At 44.0% G+C, this 17,957-nt stretch overlaps 1 protein-coding gene across 1 annotated transcript in view; it reads left to right on the top strand.

Annotated features, from left to right (window-relative positions):
* The window catches only part of GCLC (glutamate-cysteine ligase catalytic subunit), a 46,218-nt gene that overhangs the window by 9,007 nt on the left and 19,254 nt on the right, over nt 1-17,957 (top strand). The window contains exons 2-3 of the mRNA XM_014459643.2: nt 14,678-14,790; nt 15,582-15,764. Coding sequence (XP_014315129.1) covers nt 14,687-14,790; nt 15,582-15,764 — 287 coding nt within the window. The 5' untranslated portion in view covers nt 14,678-14,686. The remainder of the gene's footprint in view (nt 1-14,677; nt 14,791-15,581; nt 15,765-17,957) is intronic.

The following is a 17,957-nucleotide window of genomic DNA, read 5'->3' as shown; positions in this document are numbered from 1 at the left end:
CCGCACTCTGTCACACACAGAGCAGGGTTGATCAGGGGGTTGGGACGCCGCACCCTGTCACACACAGAGCCGCAGGGCGGATCAGGGGGTTTGGGCGCTGCCCCCTGTCACGCTGATCCGGTGCCAGGAGGCCTCGCGGCTCCGCTGATCCCGGTGCTGGGAGGCATATTACCCTTTTACTATATAGGATAGAGGCCTGGGGGCCGGCTGGTTTGCCCTGAATGGTGTCCTGGATCAGGGTGGGGGTCCCGCTTGGGTGCCTGGCCAGCCTGGGTGAGGGGATGATGGCTGTTTGCAGCTGGTCACACACCCTTCAGGGTGGGGGTCCCCACTGGGGTGCCTTGCCAGTCTGGGTGAGGGGCTGAGGGCTGCTCTCAGGCTGGTGGTTGACTGAAGCTCCCAACTGTTCCTTTTTTTTTCTTTTTTTTATTCTGGGCCAGCTTTAGCTCTGGCTCTAGCTCTGAGGCTTCCGCTGCTGAAAGCAGGTATCTGGTTTGTTTGAGTTCTATAATCGAAACAATGTATAACTCCAGCTCTGAGATCCCGGCCGGTTGAAAGCTGGTTTCTGGGGTTTTGTTTAGCTTCTATATTTGTTACAATGTTTCAAACTGCAAGCTCAGAGGCCGGCAAGGCAGGCGGGGAACGTTGGAGTCCTCTGTCACCGAAGCAAGCAAGCCTCATGTTCGCTTCCAGCTGCCTGGCTGCCGGCCGCCATCTTGGCTGGCAGTTAATTTGCATATCGCCCTGATTAGCCAATGGGAAGGTTAGCGGTCGTACGCTAATTACCATGTTTCTCTTTTATTAGATAGGATTTATTTATTTATTTATTTCCTCACCTGAGGATATTTTTCCATTGATTTTTAGAGAGGGTGGAAGAGAGAGGGAAAGAGAGAAATGTCGATGTGAGAGAAACAACATTGGTTGGTTGCTTCCTGTATGAGCCCCGGGAGGAGCCTACAATCCAGGTATGAGCCCTTGACTGCAAAGGAACCTGGGACCCTTCCATCTGCAGGCTGACACTCTATCCAATTAGTCAAACCGGCTAAGGCGGTGGTTCTCAACCTTCCTAATGCCGCGACCCTTTAATACAGTTCTTCATGTTTTGGTGACCCCCAATTTCATTGTTAAAAATTGAACATAATTAAAGCATAGTGGTTAATCACAAAAACAATATGTAATTATATATGTGTTTTCCGATGGTCTTAAGCGACACGACCCCTGTGAAAGGGTCGTTCGACCCCCAAAAGGGTCGCGACCCATAGGTTGTGAACCGACCCATAGGTTGTGAACCGTTGGGCGAAGGGCTGCTTTTACAATTTATTAGGCAGATCTGGAGAAGTCTCAGTTTAGGGCTAATTCCCTTCTACTGAGACAAGTCCTTCATGAATACTTTCCCTAGTGATCCTAAATTAGGAGTTATTCCATTATGACTTGTGGGGACAGCCTGCCCCAGCTTTGAATTCTTGCCTCACATGTGTGGGTTAATTCACTACTGAATCTTTAAGGGGGACCCAGGGTTTTATGAGCAGCTCTCTTCTTTTGGTAGTTGGTCTTGTGACCTCTAATTGACTTGGTTTCCTCAGACCTTCAGCTCCATCTCTTCAATCAGGATGTGGTTCACCTCCCTGCCCATAATCTAGAGCAGCGGTTCTCAACTTGTGGGTCACCAACCTGTGAGTCGCGACCCCTTTGGGGGTTGAACCACCCTTTCACAGGGGTCATGTCGCCTAAGACCATCAGAAAACACATATATAATTACATATTGTTTTTGTGATTATTCACTTTGAAGAATACCAGTGGTTGATGGGTGGGTTTGCTCTATACCCTGACATCCTGGGAGTCTTATAGATGGGGGGGACCTTCTGGTAGGATTTCAAAGGTCCTGTGCAAATATGAAATTTTAAAGGTGCCTAAAGTTGAGGGAGTACTGCTATAACAGGACTAAAGCAAGGGATAGGGAATGGCTGGAAGTTAAGGTAGAAAAGTGGATTGGGTTCAGGCGGTTGAAGGTCCTTTATAATAAAATAGCCAATGAGGGCAGACATGGTATTATAAGTCCAGGAATGATGCAAGGAGATTTTCTTTTTTTTCTAGATAGATTCCTTTGATAACAGTGTGAAAAAATGGGTTTGGAAGGGTCACTAGAGACAAGATGCACAGGGCATCTCTACAGAGAGAGAGAGAAGAAGTCTAAATCAGGGGTGGGCAAACTTTTTGACTCGAGGGCCACAATGGGTTCTTAAACTGGACCAGAGGGCCGGAAAAAAAGCATGGATGGAGTGTTTGTGTGAACTGATATAAATTCAAAGTAAACATCATTACATAAAAGGGTACGGTCTTTTTTTTTTAGTTTTATTCATTTCAAACGGGCCGGATCCGGCCCGCGGGCCGTAGTTTGCCCACAGCTGGTCTAGCCTAAGGCTCTAGAAATAAGAGTTATGCATATTAAAGAGCTACTTTGATGAGGAATCTGAGTACTTGGCACCTGAGTGATTATGTCTCTCACCCAGGGCCCAGCTTAGATGACCAAGTGAGTAAGAATCCCCGTGGACCTAGTTTCTGAGGGAACTGGTTGGCTGTTGTGGTTTGGAACCATTAAGGAGCCCTGTACTACCTCTACCAGATGGACAGTGAGGAGACAGCTGGAGCAACATTTGAGCTGGCTGTGTGTGTGCCTGCGCAGCCACAGACCTAAAGGTGGGGAGAGCAAGGTAACCAGAGAGAGGAAAACCTTGGTGGTGGTCAGAACCCCGATGAATACACAGGTAATGGACAGGTTTAGTGTGTGATCTGGGAAGGGGAGGAGGACCGCTCTGTGTGGAAGTGTGGCAGGCTTCCCAGAGGTGTGGAAGGATGGGAGCGGAAATGAAGCCATTGGATTTGCTGATTAGGAAGGGACTGCAGACTTTGGCAGCAACCTATTTCAAACATATTAAGAACTTGGGAAAAGAGCAAAAATTGGTTTCTGGCCAAAATAAATGGCACAGAGCCCATCCATGTTTTCAGAGCTTGTAGAGTCCTTGGAATCATGGTGATAATTTTCAGAAAGAAACGGTATTGAACTGAGAAAGCATGTGAGTTTGGGTCACTTAAGTAGTATCTCTGTGGCTGCTAAGTTGTCTCTGTTGTATATTGAAAGTGATTGTAATGGATTGAGTGTGCTAGGATAGCGACCCTGAATCTCGACTTGAAGGTTCAGTTTCTCAGACATTGTTTAAGAAGATGGGGAAGTATGAGGAAGCCTCAGACTTCTAGCCAGAAGAGCTCATTTTGGATACATCTTTATATAGGTATCTACAAAACTTGATTTTCTAGATCACTATGCCTTGGAGAGTTCATTATGGCGAAGGTTCTACTCTGTTGGACACTCTTTGGAGAGCTTTCTGTATTCTTAGATTTTTGTGTCTGTTATGGTCAGGATTTGGTAGTTAAACGTCTTTCTACAGCAACATTACAAAAGAACCCCCAAGCCAGAATTTCCTGATTACATTAGTATTCACACAGACCCACTGTCTTTATCTCCCTCCCCGCCGGCCCCTTTTTTAGTCCTTTGGAGTCAGTTTTTTCTTTCTTTTTGAACTGGATGCTGACTTAGCAGCCCTAAAACAAAACCCTAAGGTGAGAGACTCCACAACCCTTTTCCTGGAAATTAGTAAGACTCAACCTGCAACTTCTGCCACTTTTGGATCACCCATAGGGCTGGGGTGCACAGAGTTTCACATATTTTAATGCTCTGGAGAGAGAGTAAAGATGAAGGAAGGACCTGTGAAAGCTGGCTGGCACTTCTTGGAAGCTTTTTAAAGAGTTAGGGGTTGTAGTAGTTGACCCTAAGCACAAGAAAGTTAGCAGTTTGTTTTTGTTTTGTTTTTGTAATCTTGTTTGTAAAGTATATACTCTGAGAACTGTAAGCTTCAGATCAGCGGTCACCAACCTTTCGACCTCACGGACCACTGGCTGGCGACCATTGCTTCAGGTGAACCTAAAAAGGTTATTTGGGGTTGCTTCCTTCATTTCTTTCTCTAAATATTTATGTATTGACACAAATAAGGTCCTTGGGATATATGTTGTTCTCTAGCACACTTCTCAACAGTCCTGCTTGTGCTAAATCCTCCCCTCTGGGCCCCCAGGGCCACCTTGGCCATGGAGGGGTCATGATCTGCAGGGTGTTACACAAAGAGTTAGAACTAGGAAGCAAACAAAAGTCCTGTAAGTACAGAGTTCATGCACTTTACTCCTGGAAGTGTGTCTCTGGTCCTTGCCCAGAGATCGCTGACTTTATAACAATCCCTGCAAGCTCTTTCATCTAGGTTTCCAGCGCAGGAAGTACAAAATATCACTTGAAGCAGAAATGAGAGACCAATTAAGAGAGAGGAACTGTGAAAGCAGATCTAGACGCAGCAGCCGTGGGCCTCTAGGACCTTGCTTTGTTTGGACTCTAGTTAGAAATGAAGTTGCTAATGAAGTCCAAAGCCTTAATAAAAAGTGGAGGTGTATTAGTTTCTTCCTGTTGATAGGAGAAGAGGATGTTTTAGAAAGAGTTCCACCGATACACATACAATTTTTTAAGACATCACATGCTTAAAAAGGAGTAAGCTTTAAGGGACAAGAAAATGCATTTGAGTAAAATTACATTCCTGGCAATGCAGAGTAAATGTATTGTATTTGAGAGTAAAATAAAAATTGATGATTATATACTAAGAGGATTTCTGAAAGAGTTTAATTACAGAAATAGTAGTTGAGAGTTGGAAGGGACATTAAGGTATTTTTTTTTCTCTCTTTCGTTTTTTTTTCTTCTTATTTTCCACATGATGAAACTAAGGCCCAGAGGTCAGAACACACCCCGAATGTCTAAATTACAATATTTATGTCGAGTGAGGGGAAATGAAGATGGCTCTGGGCAGGTAGCCACCTGCACACGTCCCAGAGGCACTTGTGTGATTGGCGCCTCTAGTGGGTGGGGACAAGAAGAGGGTCTTGGTGTTGGGACCTGTCAGCAAAGTTTCTCTGAAGAGGTATTGGACTTGAGACCCACGAGAGCCAACTATTTGAAGGGCTGAACTAAAATCTTTCCAAGCAGAGAGAACAAAAGTACGTCAAGGCCCTGAAGTGGTTGCTGGAGAAACAGAAAGGTGGCCGGTGTGGCTGCAGTGTGGTGATGGGGGCTGGGTTGATATGGAGGGAGGAAGCAGAGGAGGAAGATGGTCTGAATGCTTTTGGTGAGAGGGTTGGATTTTTTGCTGATTGTGAGCCTGTTAAACGTTTCCAGGAGGGAGTGACTTGATCTGCGTGGTGAAGGAGCCCAGCAGGGTCTGCCTAGTTGCAGTGTTGGGTAGGTTCCTACACTAGTAGCTTTACCTTTGACTGAGACCAATAGTACCTAAAATAAATGCTGTTTGAAACAACATTTTGGTGAAATAGTACTTTCCTTCCCATAAATGACAGATTCTGATACTTTACTCGATTTTATTTCAAAAAAAATTTTTTAATATTGACTGCAACCCACCATGGCCCTATAAGGGGTTGTAACCAGCATTTGAAAAACACATATAAGACACTATTCTGCCTCAATAAGTGTACCACGGCCCTAGAGCTAGAAAATAATAACTGCTAACATTTGAGTGGAATTTGTACATACTACTCTTGTAGGCACTTTATATGCGTTGTTTCATGTAATTCCCCCCAGTGGCTGTATGAGGTAGCTATTCTCCCCATTTTACAAAAGAAAAAACTGAAAAAGTTAAGATTCAAACTGACTCCAAAACCTGCACTCCTAGCTGCTCACCTAGGGACCACCTCCCAGATAGATACCTTGAAGGAAAAGAGCTCTGTGACTGTGTATAAGCTGCAACTTGAGATGAGATTGAAGGTGAAAGGAAAAGAAGAAAGAATAGAGGAAGGGGTGGTGTCGACAAAGAAAGTAGGATTTTGTTTCTGAATGAAAATATAATTGTCTTAGAGCTACAGACGCAGGCTTAAGTATTTTTCGTTACCAGATGGCTGCCAATGATTCCCATTTAGTGAATGCCAGTATTCCTTCAAAACTATAATACTGAATATGATTTGTCAATTTCTCAGACTGCAGGACAAATGTTAACAGGTTTGGTAATGTGGCCACAGCGTCCCAGCTAATGTGCTGGCAGCAGAGCCCTATGACCAGGCAGCTGTGGACGGGCCCTTTAAATGAAGATCAGGCTGACCTCACTTGATAGTTATGCAGACTGTGCCAGCCTCATCCCAGGACAGCAGGTAGCGGGCCAGAATCAGAGCCCCAGTCAGGAGCTTGACTTACCTCTTTGAGAGCTTGCTCCTTTCACTGGAATCTCAAATATGGCAGTGAAGGAGTTTATGTTACCAAGAGTCTCCATCTTCCAAATCCCATCTGAAGCAGGTCTATTGGTGGCTTCTGTCCTACCACCCAGGAGTAATTCCTGAAGGAGAGCCCCAGTGCTGCTCTTATGAGATGTGATCATGAAAGAGGACCTGCTCAGATTCTTGTGATGGTGGAAGAGCATTAAACGGGGAGGTCTTGAATCCCTGTGGGGGGGAGGGGGGCGGGGGCATAGGTGGGCCCCCTCGGAGCACAGCAGTTACTTTGGAGTTAGAATTCCTCTGGGGTAGCATTTACTCTTGGTCTCTTTAGAAAGCACTTTCTCCTCCCCCCCCCCCCCCCTTTCTTCTTTGGCTGGGTTAGTCTACCACCAGTTCCTAAGAACTAAAACCCTGATTTTCTCATAGGCAGTCCCTGAATTTAAGCCAGTCTAATTTATGAACATATTAGGGGCCCAGTGAACGAATTCGTGCACCTTGAAAGGAACTGTGGGCCTCAAGGTGGCAGTGGGCACAGGGGCAGGTCTCAGCCAATCCTCCGCACCCCCACCCAGCCCCTCCCGCTGTGGACCCCGGTGGTCCCCTCTCTGCTGGCAGCCCTGCTCCCACCGCTGCCGCTGCTCGCACACACTGACAGTGCTGGCCCCACTTGCACCCACTGATGGTGAGGAGCGATTGGGGCCGGCGCCAGCAGTGAGTGCAAGCAGGGCTGGTGCCATCAGCAGATGTGAGCAGCGGATGCAGCCCTGATCGCCCCTCAGGAGCAGGGGTAGGTGGAGAAGCCCTGAAGGGGGATCGGGGCCTGCAGCTGCTGCTCGCACCGCTGATGGCGCCGAGCGATTGGGGCTGGCGCAGGCACCAGCAGCAGGTGTGAGCGGGGCTGGCGCTGGCAGCAGGTGTGAGTGCTGGGCAGGACCGTGGTGCATGGGAGCAAAGAATTTTCAGTAACCACCAGAGGTTCGCCCTGATAACAGCGACTGGGCCCCTGCCTTGGTCTGGTGCCCCCACTCACCTGCTCCACCATCCCGCCGCAGCTGACACCCACCATGTTCCACACGTGCCCCCTGGTGGTCAGCTCATGTCATAGTGACTGGTTGTTCTGCCGTTTGGTCTATTTGCATATTAGGGTTTATATTATATATAGATGTCACAAGGGAACGTGCTTGCTTCCTCGCTTGCTCTTCTCTAGAAGTGTATCAGGCCCTGAGCTGGGGTTCCCTTTGGAGGGAGGGTGTTCTGTAACAACAGTCCTGCCTCTGCTAATGTCCTGAGCTCTCTGTACCTGGTAGGAGCCACCTTAGAGGTTCTTGATGGACCTTACCCACTACAGATTCTTGATGCAACCTCACTCCCTCTCACACCCCCTGCCCCACCTCCAGCTGAGCACTGCAGAGCAGTTGATCCAAAGCAGCCTCTATCTGGGGACCAGAATACCCTCCTTGGACTCTGGTAGGGGAGTATGTTCTCAGGAATGAGCCAAGGAATTCACTTGTCCTTAGAACCCAGAAGCTCTATACTCAAGTACAGGTATTTTGAGGTAAATAAAAATTACTTACATTGTTTCTTTAGGAGGAGCAGTCTTCTGGTTTAGGTTCAGGTTTCTCAATTGCAGACTGTCTGCATTAACTTGGCGGCCGTAGCAAACATCACCATTGATAACTTTACTTGATGTGCTACTTTTTCTGAGGTTCATTTGTGTGAGAAGACTGGTTGGGTCCTATTAGATTTGGTTTAGAAATAATAGGAGTGCCGTAACCATAAGAAATTGAAAACTTCATATGCCTGAAGTGTAGTGGTATGGTTAAAAAAAAAAAAGTCAGCTAATGTAAATTCTCAGGGCAGAAGTGAAAGTCTCATTCCATCTGTAGGCCATGAAAGAGCAGATCTACATGCGGGGATTTCCCATGTGATGAATTCGTATGTTCGGGTACAGTTCCAGGGTTCTGCTTTCTCTTGGGTGTAGTCCATGCTACCCAGTACACCTTTTTGCAGTAATAGAACTGTTTGCACTAGCTATAGTTGGCTAGTGGGACTTGGGAACTGAATTTTAACTCTAAATAGCCACCTGTGCCTAGTAATGAACAGCATGATTTTTTTCTTCCCTTTAGTGAAAGGTGTCATTGTCCCTCTTAAGAGATCCACCACAATTTTCCCAGTAGCTCCCAGTTTCTTTCTCCTTTAAAGTCCTAAAGTTTGTCACTTAAGTTTCATGTCACTAATCTTGGCACGTGAAGAACTTGTTTTCTCAATGTGGACCAAGATAATGATTCAGGGAAGTTACTATAATCGTGTAGGAAATTTATTGCTGTTTTGCTGCTCTGTAGGCTGCCCACAAAGATAAGGTCAGAGTGAGGCCACGATGATTTTGGTTTCAGAAGTGTAAACTTCCTTGAGTTCACCTGTGTAATTCTGCGGTATGAGATGATATTTCATATTGAGGGGGGAAGCAGGAGTCAAAATATATTATGAAAATTTATATGCCTTTAGACTACACTGCTAAAACATTTCTTTGGGGGACGTAGCACAGTTTAATTTGACATACCAACAGCTACCAGTTTAAAACACCATGTACACAACTATACAGAAGCACATTACAATTTCTGCTTCATACTTGTTTCCCCCAAATGCTCAAATATTACCACATAAAACAGTGGTTTTGATATTTAGTAATATCACCCTTAGACATATCTAACCCGGGAGTTTGCCTTAAACCGAATTCTGAGCCATATCAAACCTTATTACATCTATATTAGAATTCCTTACTGAATTTTGACCACTGTTTTAAGCTCAGCTGCTCTTTTGGTCTTGTCATTCAGGTCTTCCCTATTTAAGTATAGGTGATTTTTTTAAAGTGTCACTATGGCTAGCGCCTTTTTGGGTCTTCCAAGTTTGGGTATTGTGTGCTAGATATGGAAAAGGGTGTCATCCAACTAGATCAGGGGTCCTCAAACTACGGCCCGCGGGCCACATGTGGCCCGCCGAAAACATTTATCCGGCCCGCCGGGTGTTTTTGCTGCACTGCCTGTCCTGCTTAGCAGCCGACTCGTCCCGGGCCCGCGGTGCGCATGTGTGGAATGTCTGAGGGACAGTGAACTGGCCCCCTGTTTAAAAAGTTTGAGGACCTCTGAACTAGATGGTTGAGAGTGCTCAAAAATATTTAGTCATTTGTATTTTGCCACATGAGGAAATAGTCTTCTGGACAGAAATCATGGTCACTAGCATTAAAACAGTTTATAATCTAGAAAAGGACTATTGTAGCATGATCCCTATGGTATGGGGCCAGTTTATCTGCATCTCTGACCAGCCAGACAGGGAAATCCTGTGGGAGGTTGTGTTTATATTGAAGCATCAGCAGACCCTCTCCTTTGGGGCAGTCCCCTTCCTCCCAGAAGCCTTCTGGTCTCCCAGACAGGACCATATTCTCCTATTAGATGTGCACATCTCAAGCACTCACGCAGGTCATTTAGCTCTGTAGTGTTGGTTGCGGCTCCAGCCACAGTGTAAGCTCAAGAACAGGAACCACCTGCCTGGCTCCTCACAATATTCCCAGCACAGGACTCCCTTGAGTGGATGAAAGGACCAGGCATATGGGGGGTTAAGGGCGTGGCAGAGGGGGCAGCAAGATGCTGTTTGGGCACTGATTTGGTCATCAACTCTCACTAGAACCTTAACCCTCAAAGGGCAATGGGTTTCTTTTTGGAGTTAGTGTAAGCAGAAACCTGGGCCTCTGAGAAGCAGCAGGTAGTTCCTAGGAGTCAGGACTGTAGGCTTGGGCCCGTGGGAGAGCCAACAATGAATAGAGGAGCTGGGCCCCAACCCTGAATTTTGAATTTCAGTAGGGTGGCTTAGAGACAAAGGAATTTTCTCAAAGTATAACCTCCCTAAATAGGGACATGCCTATAATTGCTTCTGAGTCTTATAGAAGTAGATTGTTTGCCTAATTAAGCACTGTTTTCACCTCCAGAGGGTAGAAATTTAAAAATATGTATTTTATAAAATGTCTAGCCTTTCCTTACATTCTAAGTTCCCTGTAACCCGTACCTTAATGGTACAGTATCAGAATGTTTTTGTTGTAGTATTAAAAAGGAAAACTTTTATTTTAAACTTGGTAAATACCATTTAAAGACAACATAAATACTAAAAAATTTAATGTTAACTGTTATCTTGAACTTTAATCCCACAAATATTTCACAGTGTACTGTATGTTCAGCATTGTACTGGGTACTTACATCACCCTCAATTAAGATTATATTTATTGGCCTAATTTCAGATGAATAAAGCATCTTGTGCTTGTGCAAACCTGCATTAAATAACTAGAGGGTTATTGTGTACAGGTCATTCCTAGCAATGCTATGTAACAGTAAACAATATAATAGTCTTTGAATGTGCCTTTGATTAAACAGCTCAGAGACATTAATGACTGTTATTCTAGTAGGATAACATTTAGCCATTTAGGAATGAAATTTAAAAGATTGTCATTGTAGAAAAAGTAGTGTGCATTTTTAAAAGATGAGTGTCTCACAAAGAGCGGTAGGTTATTTTTATGGCCCTTATTCTCCCTCCACTAAAAAAGACAACTAATGGGCACCAAATAGCAGTGTCCCTAAGTTACATGTAGGGCATTATGATCTGTGTACTGAGAATAGTACAGTGGCTATTTTTGCTTTTTCCAAATGATGTGTTAATTACGCAGATTTGAATGAGTCACTCTGCAGTGCATTTTATGTTCTTTGGGCATACACTTTTAGAGTTGTGTGTGTGTTCAGGCACATAGATATTGCTATAACTCTGGGTGTACCACCTACATGCTATTCAAAGTCAGGAAGCTGGTTCAATTTAATCATTGGAATCTGTGTTGTGTACAGAAGGGCCTGTATATCCTGTTTTGTTATTTTCCCTTTAATTTTGTCTTTTCCCCTCATCATCCTTTGGATGCAAAAAGATCTAGGATGGGGACAAACTCCAGAAGGAATAAAATAAATCGCTGTGGTTTTAGGTATTTTATATTGAGAAAGCATTGTCTTATTGTATCACTTTTTATTACCTCTCAACAGCAAGGTTACTGAACCGAAATCCGTTTCAGCTCTAGTTTGACTCTTAAAGATTGAGTTAGTTATTTGAGTGTTTGTATGAACTAGAATTGGAAATAAATATAAATGTATTGAAGTTGGTGGAGGAAGGATTAAATAAGATAACAAAAAGCCAAGAGGATAAGGAACCATTTGGGGCACTGGAACAGAATGGTCAAGATGACTGTAGGGACAGTTACTTCAGAATGCCTTAAATTTGAGTTTGAAAAATCTTCAGGGAATTCTTAAGGTTTCTAACTGAATTTAAATTTTATCCAGAAGTAAGTTTGTTTTTCTTTCTCATTTGATAAGTGTTCTGATGTTTTTCTGTTTCATTTGCTTAATGAGATCGAGGCTCACTATTTTTTAGTTAAGGAGAATTGGGTTTGTTAGGATTTTAAGTGTCATCCATTTGGCTGATATGTAAAGCTCAAACTGAGTTTGAGTGCTTTGCTCTTTTTGCCCTCCCATGTTCTAAATTGTGGGCTAAGAGTGATTTTTGAAAACGAAGGATTTCGACTATTTCAAAACTAGAAACTAACAAAAGTAATTGCAATTTAGGTTATGCGATTGGTACAAAAGTTCTTGTTCATTGTGATAGTAAATGATGAGAACCCAGTAAACTAGGAAGTTTCTCTTCATCTTTCAGAAGCATGTTGTCTGGTTAAGAAGATAACCCTGAAAACATATGCTGCCAGGCAGATATGTTGGAACCAGTGATGGAAGGAGAAGTACTGAAGGAGAAGATTCCTTCTAACTGGGAGCATTAGGAATGCTGGATAGAGCACATGTGTGCTCCTTCCTGAGCCTAAGAGATGGGCCTACCTATCTGTTTAAATCTGTAACCTTACTGTTATATCTCAGCTACTATGATACATTGTCAGGCTCACCTCATAAAATTGAGGCATAATCAATTTGAGAGATTTTCAACCAGTATTATAACCTTTCCCTGCCTCATGTAGCTTACAACAATTTTTTGGAAAGCTTATTTCTAACCAAGACTGGCATCCTCTATAGTCCTAGCAGTAAGGTGTGCTGGGCCTTGAGGCCAGTCAGAGCTGGGTTCAAATCCCTGCTCCGATACTATGGCCTTGGGCAGCTTACTCGGCATCTCTGGGCTTCTTTTCCCATCATGCCAAAGGGTGATCACACCAACTTTGACAGGTGATCGTGACGGGTTTGAAGATTAGGATCCATAAATGAAAGTTTATGGCATACCTTTTCTCATTATGCTCATTTAGAGGTAAATTTGTTTCTCATACCTATGATATTTCATATATCCATCCTGAGACTTAAAGGTTCCTGTTCCATCATGTTTTAGCTATTCAGGAGTCATGGGTCTGTACATGCTATCTGAAAACCTGTACTTAAAATTGGGAGCAGTTCCAGATTCTGCCGCCCATGTTTCAGGCATTTCACATGGAGTGATTGTACAGGTACAATCCTACACTTCTGGCTCGTGTACCTAAATCAAGTAGTCTTACCTACTTTTTGAACTAAAAAATTCTAATGGAGAAGCATGAATGGGAACTTAGACTCATTGGTAAGGTAACTATCTTGTCAGTTCAGGCTGCTGTAACAAATACCACACACTGGGTGGCTTATTTATTTCTCACAGCTCAGGAGGTTGGGAAGTCCAGGGTCAAAGGTGTTGGCAGATTTAGTTCCAGGTAAGGGCCCCATCCTGGCTCACAAATGCCTGCCTTCTTGCTCTGTCCTCACACGTTGAAGAGAGAGATCACTTTTTATCTTGTCTTCTGAGGGCACTAATCCCATCATGAGGACTACTCTCCTGACCTAATTACCCCCAGAGGCCTCACCTCAAATACTATTACATTGGAAATTAAGAGCTTCAACATATGAATTTGGGAGGACAAAAACATTCAGTCCATGGCAACAATTAACACCAAGTTAATTCAAAGTTCATTTTGTTGCTTAAACTTGCCAGGCTATTTCCTATGGTTACTAACAATCCCCCACCCGCTCCCCTTTAATTATATTTCTTAGCTGAAGGGCAAAACCATTTCTTGAAAGGTACCATTTCTGTGCTAAGGATGGCTGGCTCAAATGCCTTCCAAGATGGGGCAGGTACACATAAATAAGGGGATAGGCCACTGCGGACCACAGAGCACCACCCCAAAGGGGAGCAGCCCAGCCCTGCAGGACCCTAACATAGTGCTGGGCTCTGGGTGTGTGTTTCTAAGGCTGGGAATCTGGATTGACATGCAGCTGTCAGGTAGTAGATGTATTGTTGCTTGCCTTTTTTTTTTTTAATTTTAATACTATGATAAGCCAAACAGAATACACATGTGTATTGGCATGCCTTTTGGGGCATCAGTTTGCCTCATTTGCTCTGTTTTGTGCAAAAGGTACTCAAGTGTTTGCCTGGAAGATCCAGTTCCATACCTTTCACTTACATATGGGTAATGTGTGTTTTATTTCAGTTGTGGAGATTCATAATCTTCACTGTTCATATCAATAATCATGATTTAAAGCACCTGGTTGAGGGAAAACAAAAGCAGGTTTTATGTGTACTCTGTCCAGAAAAGTCTTACTTTGGTATTGAACTCTTGATTTTTATCAGAATTCCCCCAGGTATTGTTGTAAATGCACTAGAGCACCTTGCAGTGTCAATTTGATCTGGTTTCAGAGTTAGGAAATTGTCTTACATTTTTATTGAAAAACACTAAATCAAGCATGTCAAACTCAAAGGCTAACACGGGCCAAATAAACGAGGCATGCCGAGAGTTTGACATGCTTCCACTAACTGGTTGAAACTCCTAAAATAACTGCTCCGTATTGGTGTGTTGATGATTGAACTCTCCAGTAGTGGGACTTAAGTGGGATTATTAAATAACCTGCTAGGAAGTAAGGATCATCTGCCTTGGATGTTCCTTACAGTAAGCCAGTGGAGGAAATAAGTTTTAAAATGCAACTTCTTGCCAATGTAATGTATAGAATCTTAGCTTTGGAATACTTCCCTCTTGAAGTACAATTTTCCAAAATGGGCATCTTGACCTTTCTGTAGCATATTAAGTAGAAGAGGGGAAAGAAGGAATTGAGGTATAAGAGTGGTCCTCAGTGCCACTATTAACCATTTTCTCCAGGTTTTCATATTATGCAAACAAATGTTTATGATATGCTATCATGTCAGGAATGTGACAGTCTCAAGTCATTGTCGATCCTTTCCAACCTCCATGTTTCCCCGCCTTCTTCTCTTAAAGGTCACACTGAGCACCAGTCTGAAAGAATGTTCATCTTCCTCTCCTTAATCTCAATAGGTGGAATACATGTTGGTGTCTTTTGATCATGAAAATAAGAGAGTGCAGTTGGTCCTGTCTGGAGAAGAAGTCCTTGAAACTCTACAAGAAAAGGGGGAAAGGACAAACCCGAAGTAAGCTGGAGGCTTGTTTTAGTGTTTCTGAAACTGTCAAACTACTAGAATAGCCTCTTTCCTCAGATGTAGAGGACACAGGATAGCATACCAGTTCAGAACCGGGCTCTGATTCCCAGCTGCCTGGGTGCAAATCCTGGTTCCTGTACTTAATAGTCGGGTAACCTTAGGCAAGTCCCTTAACTTCTCTGTGCCTCAGTTTCCTCATCTGTGAGGGAGGGATAATAATATCTACCTTGTAGGGTGTTGACATTTTAAAATCCATTAACATATTAGAGCACTTAGAATAGTAAAGGCAATATAGAGCTTGTTTACTATTTTAAAAAATTGCCATAGTGTTCCTGAGACCACGAACTATGGTGCCAGATTAAACTTGCAGATGGGTTTTGTTTGGCTGGTGGGATGTTTTCTAAATATTTATTTAAGTAGACAAAGAGGGGAAGGGGGCCTGTGCTCTGCAGTTTATTTTTCTCCTCACCTCAGTCCAGAACTGAAAGAGCCTTAGGGCCTCATCTCCTTTCCTGCACAGGGACTGGCTTGTCTGGACAGAGAGTGCCCTGTGCATGTTTTCAGTTATTTATAAATATTTTGGACCTGGTACTTTTAACCCTTATATAGTTGAAGAGCTATGGAAAATTAATGGCCTTTGGGAATTATAAAGCAGTTTTTAGCTTCATTTATACCTAATAGTTTCTAACATTTTTGAGGCAATGCTTTAAAAGAACTTCTAAGAATTGAGTAGACTGCAGCAAAGAATAAAATGGAGCAAATTTTTATTTTCTCCTCTGTAGCCACCCTACACTTTGGAGACCAGAGTATGGGAGTTACATGATTGAAGGGACACCTGGACAGCCATACGGAGGAACCATGTCCGAGTTCAACACAGTTGAAGACAATATGAGACAGCGCCGGAAGGAGGCAACTTCTTTATTAAAAGAAAATCAGGCTCTTTGCACAATAACTTCATTTCCCAGGTTAGTTCCTACGTGAACATGCCCCAGGGGACAGTTCGGAGCTCGAGGTTATAAAGAGCAAATCATAACCAAGCATTTGACCCTAAAAGTTCTCATATTGTACAGATCGGTCATTCTTCACAGCACTGCCTTTGGCTGCCTCTATGTTAGAGCTACAGGCAGATGTTGCACACCAGCTCCAGTGGGTGGTGGTGGCCTGGAGCCCTGTGGTAAGGGCTGTGTCTGGGCTTGGTGGGAAAGACCAGGAGGACCACTGTGGCCGGGTAGCAGGATGGAGGCAGCAGCACATCCTGTGCCATGCAGCTCTGACCTTGTGAGGAATAGTGAGTCCCCTGATCAAGTGCTCCTTGTGCCCTCACATGTGTTTGCCTACCGGTAAAGGGTGACATTGGTGGCCTATCAGAGGTCACCTGTTGGAGGGCCACCATCAGTGCCCCCAGGGCACTATCGGCATTGAACAAGGGGCGGAGGGGACATTAGGTCATATTTTCCCTCTCCCTGCCAGAAATAAAAATATGTGGAAAATTTTCTTTTCCACATATTTGGATATTATGGGGAAAAGAAAGTTTTAGATTTGTCTAATTGGGAATTGTAAAGCAGTTTTTAGCTTCATTTATACTAACCTACTAATGGCTAAAAGTTCACAAATATAAATAGAAATAGTGAGATTATGTTCTTAGCTTACAATGAGGTACATAAATATGCTACAATTATATGTGGGACCTGTACGTAAGAATACGGTTCTACCAAATCATCAATCAGCTAGATATCTGTCAAGAGTGTGACCAAGTATGCTCACCTCCTCAAAGTTCAAAGAGCTTTGGGAATTAGTATCCATGTCCTGGAACAGTTTGATAAATGTATGTAATGAACATAGGAATTCAGTCATACCATTGGTCTCAGAAGGACACTTGAATGAGAATTTTCTTTAACATTTCCATGGTCACATCTATATAGTTGAAACCTGTATAAGCAACTCATCAAACATTTAGAAAAACATCTCTTACTTTCTGTGATTCCCTTGTTCATTTGTGCAGGCCACTCCCCTCTCCCTGCCAGAAATAAAACCCCAGCTGGGTGAGGGTGGGCAGGTGTGCTTGGAAGAGAATTGGCATGTTCCTTTGCCCAGTGTTTGAAGGAGGTAAAGAATTCATGACTGCCATTCACAGGACACCTGAGTGCCTGCTCCACACCACACCCACATAGCGAGGATGCAGCCATGCGGGAAAGTAGTGAGGGGGTGTGGCGCACAGAGCGTGACGTGGTTGTCTCATGGCCTCTGCGCGGTGGAGGAAGGCGCCGCCCAGGGAGGATGATTGTTAGGGACATCCGAAGTTCTAGTAGGAGTTTAATAGAAGTGGAGAGGGAAGGCTGTACTAGGAAGGGGGCACAGCATGGGCACAGGTCCTGGGATGAGCCAGGGGAGGACCGAGCCTTCAGAGCTGGAAGAAGGCTGGCCAGTGTGACGAGGATGCCGAGACTGAAATGGAAGTGTGGGGTAAGGTGACCGCCGGGCAGGTCGTTGGTGGGCCCGTTGTGTTAACTAAGAATTTCAGTTGCTATCCTAAAAGCAGTGGGAGCCTTGGGAAGGTTGGGTTGGGCGGATTGCATCACGTTTTAGTTCTGCAGCCCTGCACTTGGGCTGTGGTGTCAGTGTGGCTGTAGGATGGGTGCAGGGCTTGCTAGGAGACCAGCAGGGGGCTCAGTGAGGAGATGAGGGCAGCTTGCCCAGGGTGGGTGGTGGAGATGGAGAAAATGGACAGATGAAGAGACGGGCAAAATCAGCAAACGGGGTGGAGAGAAGAGATAGCAAGGCTGTTGGTCAAGTAATTATTATGAAATTTACAGTAATAACACCTGTAGCCTACTTCTTGGCCTTTATTTGACAAGTTTCAGTGAACTGGAAAATTCAGTATCTTAAATTTTCCTTAACATTAGAGGATTCTACCTTTCACTTAGCAAATTAAAAAGAAAAAGAGGTTTGTAATGCAAACCAGAATTGTTTTCTCTTATACTTTAAAATTCAGAATGGTTAGTAGTGTGGCAGTAGGCCGCAAAAGGACATTTTTTTAAGTTAAATCTAATGTGTCTTTTCCTCGTGATAATGGCTCTGTATGGAACCATTGCCACCCCTGCCCCCTTTGTTTTTAAGATCTAGCTTCGTAAGTCATTATGAGGGGGAGTTGAGACAAT

This window comes from Myotis lucifugus, unplaced genomic scaffold (assembly GCF_000147115.1).
Source record: "Myotis lucifugus unplaced genomic scaffold, Myoluc2.0 scaffold_111, whole genome shotgun sequence".
Lineage (NCBI taxonomy): Eukaryota > Metazoa > Chordata > Mammalia > Chiroptera > Vespertilionidae > Myotis > Myotis lucifugus.
Note: the sequence above shows the minus strand (reverse complement) of the source record. Positions and strands in the feature narration are given on the sequence as shown.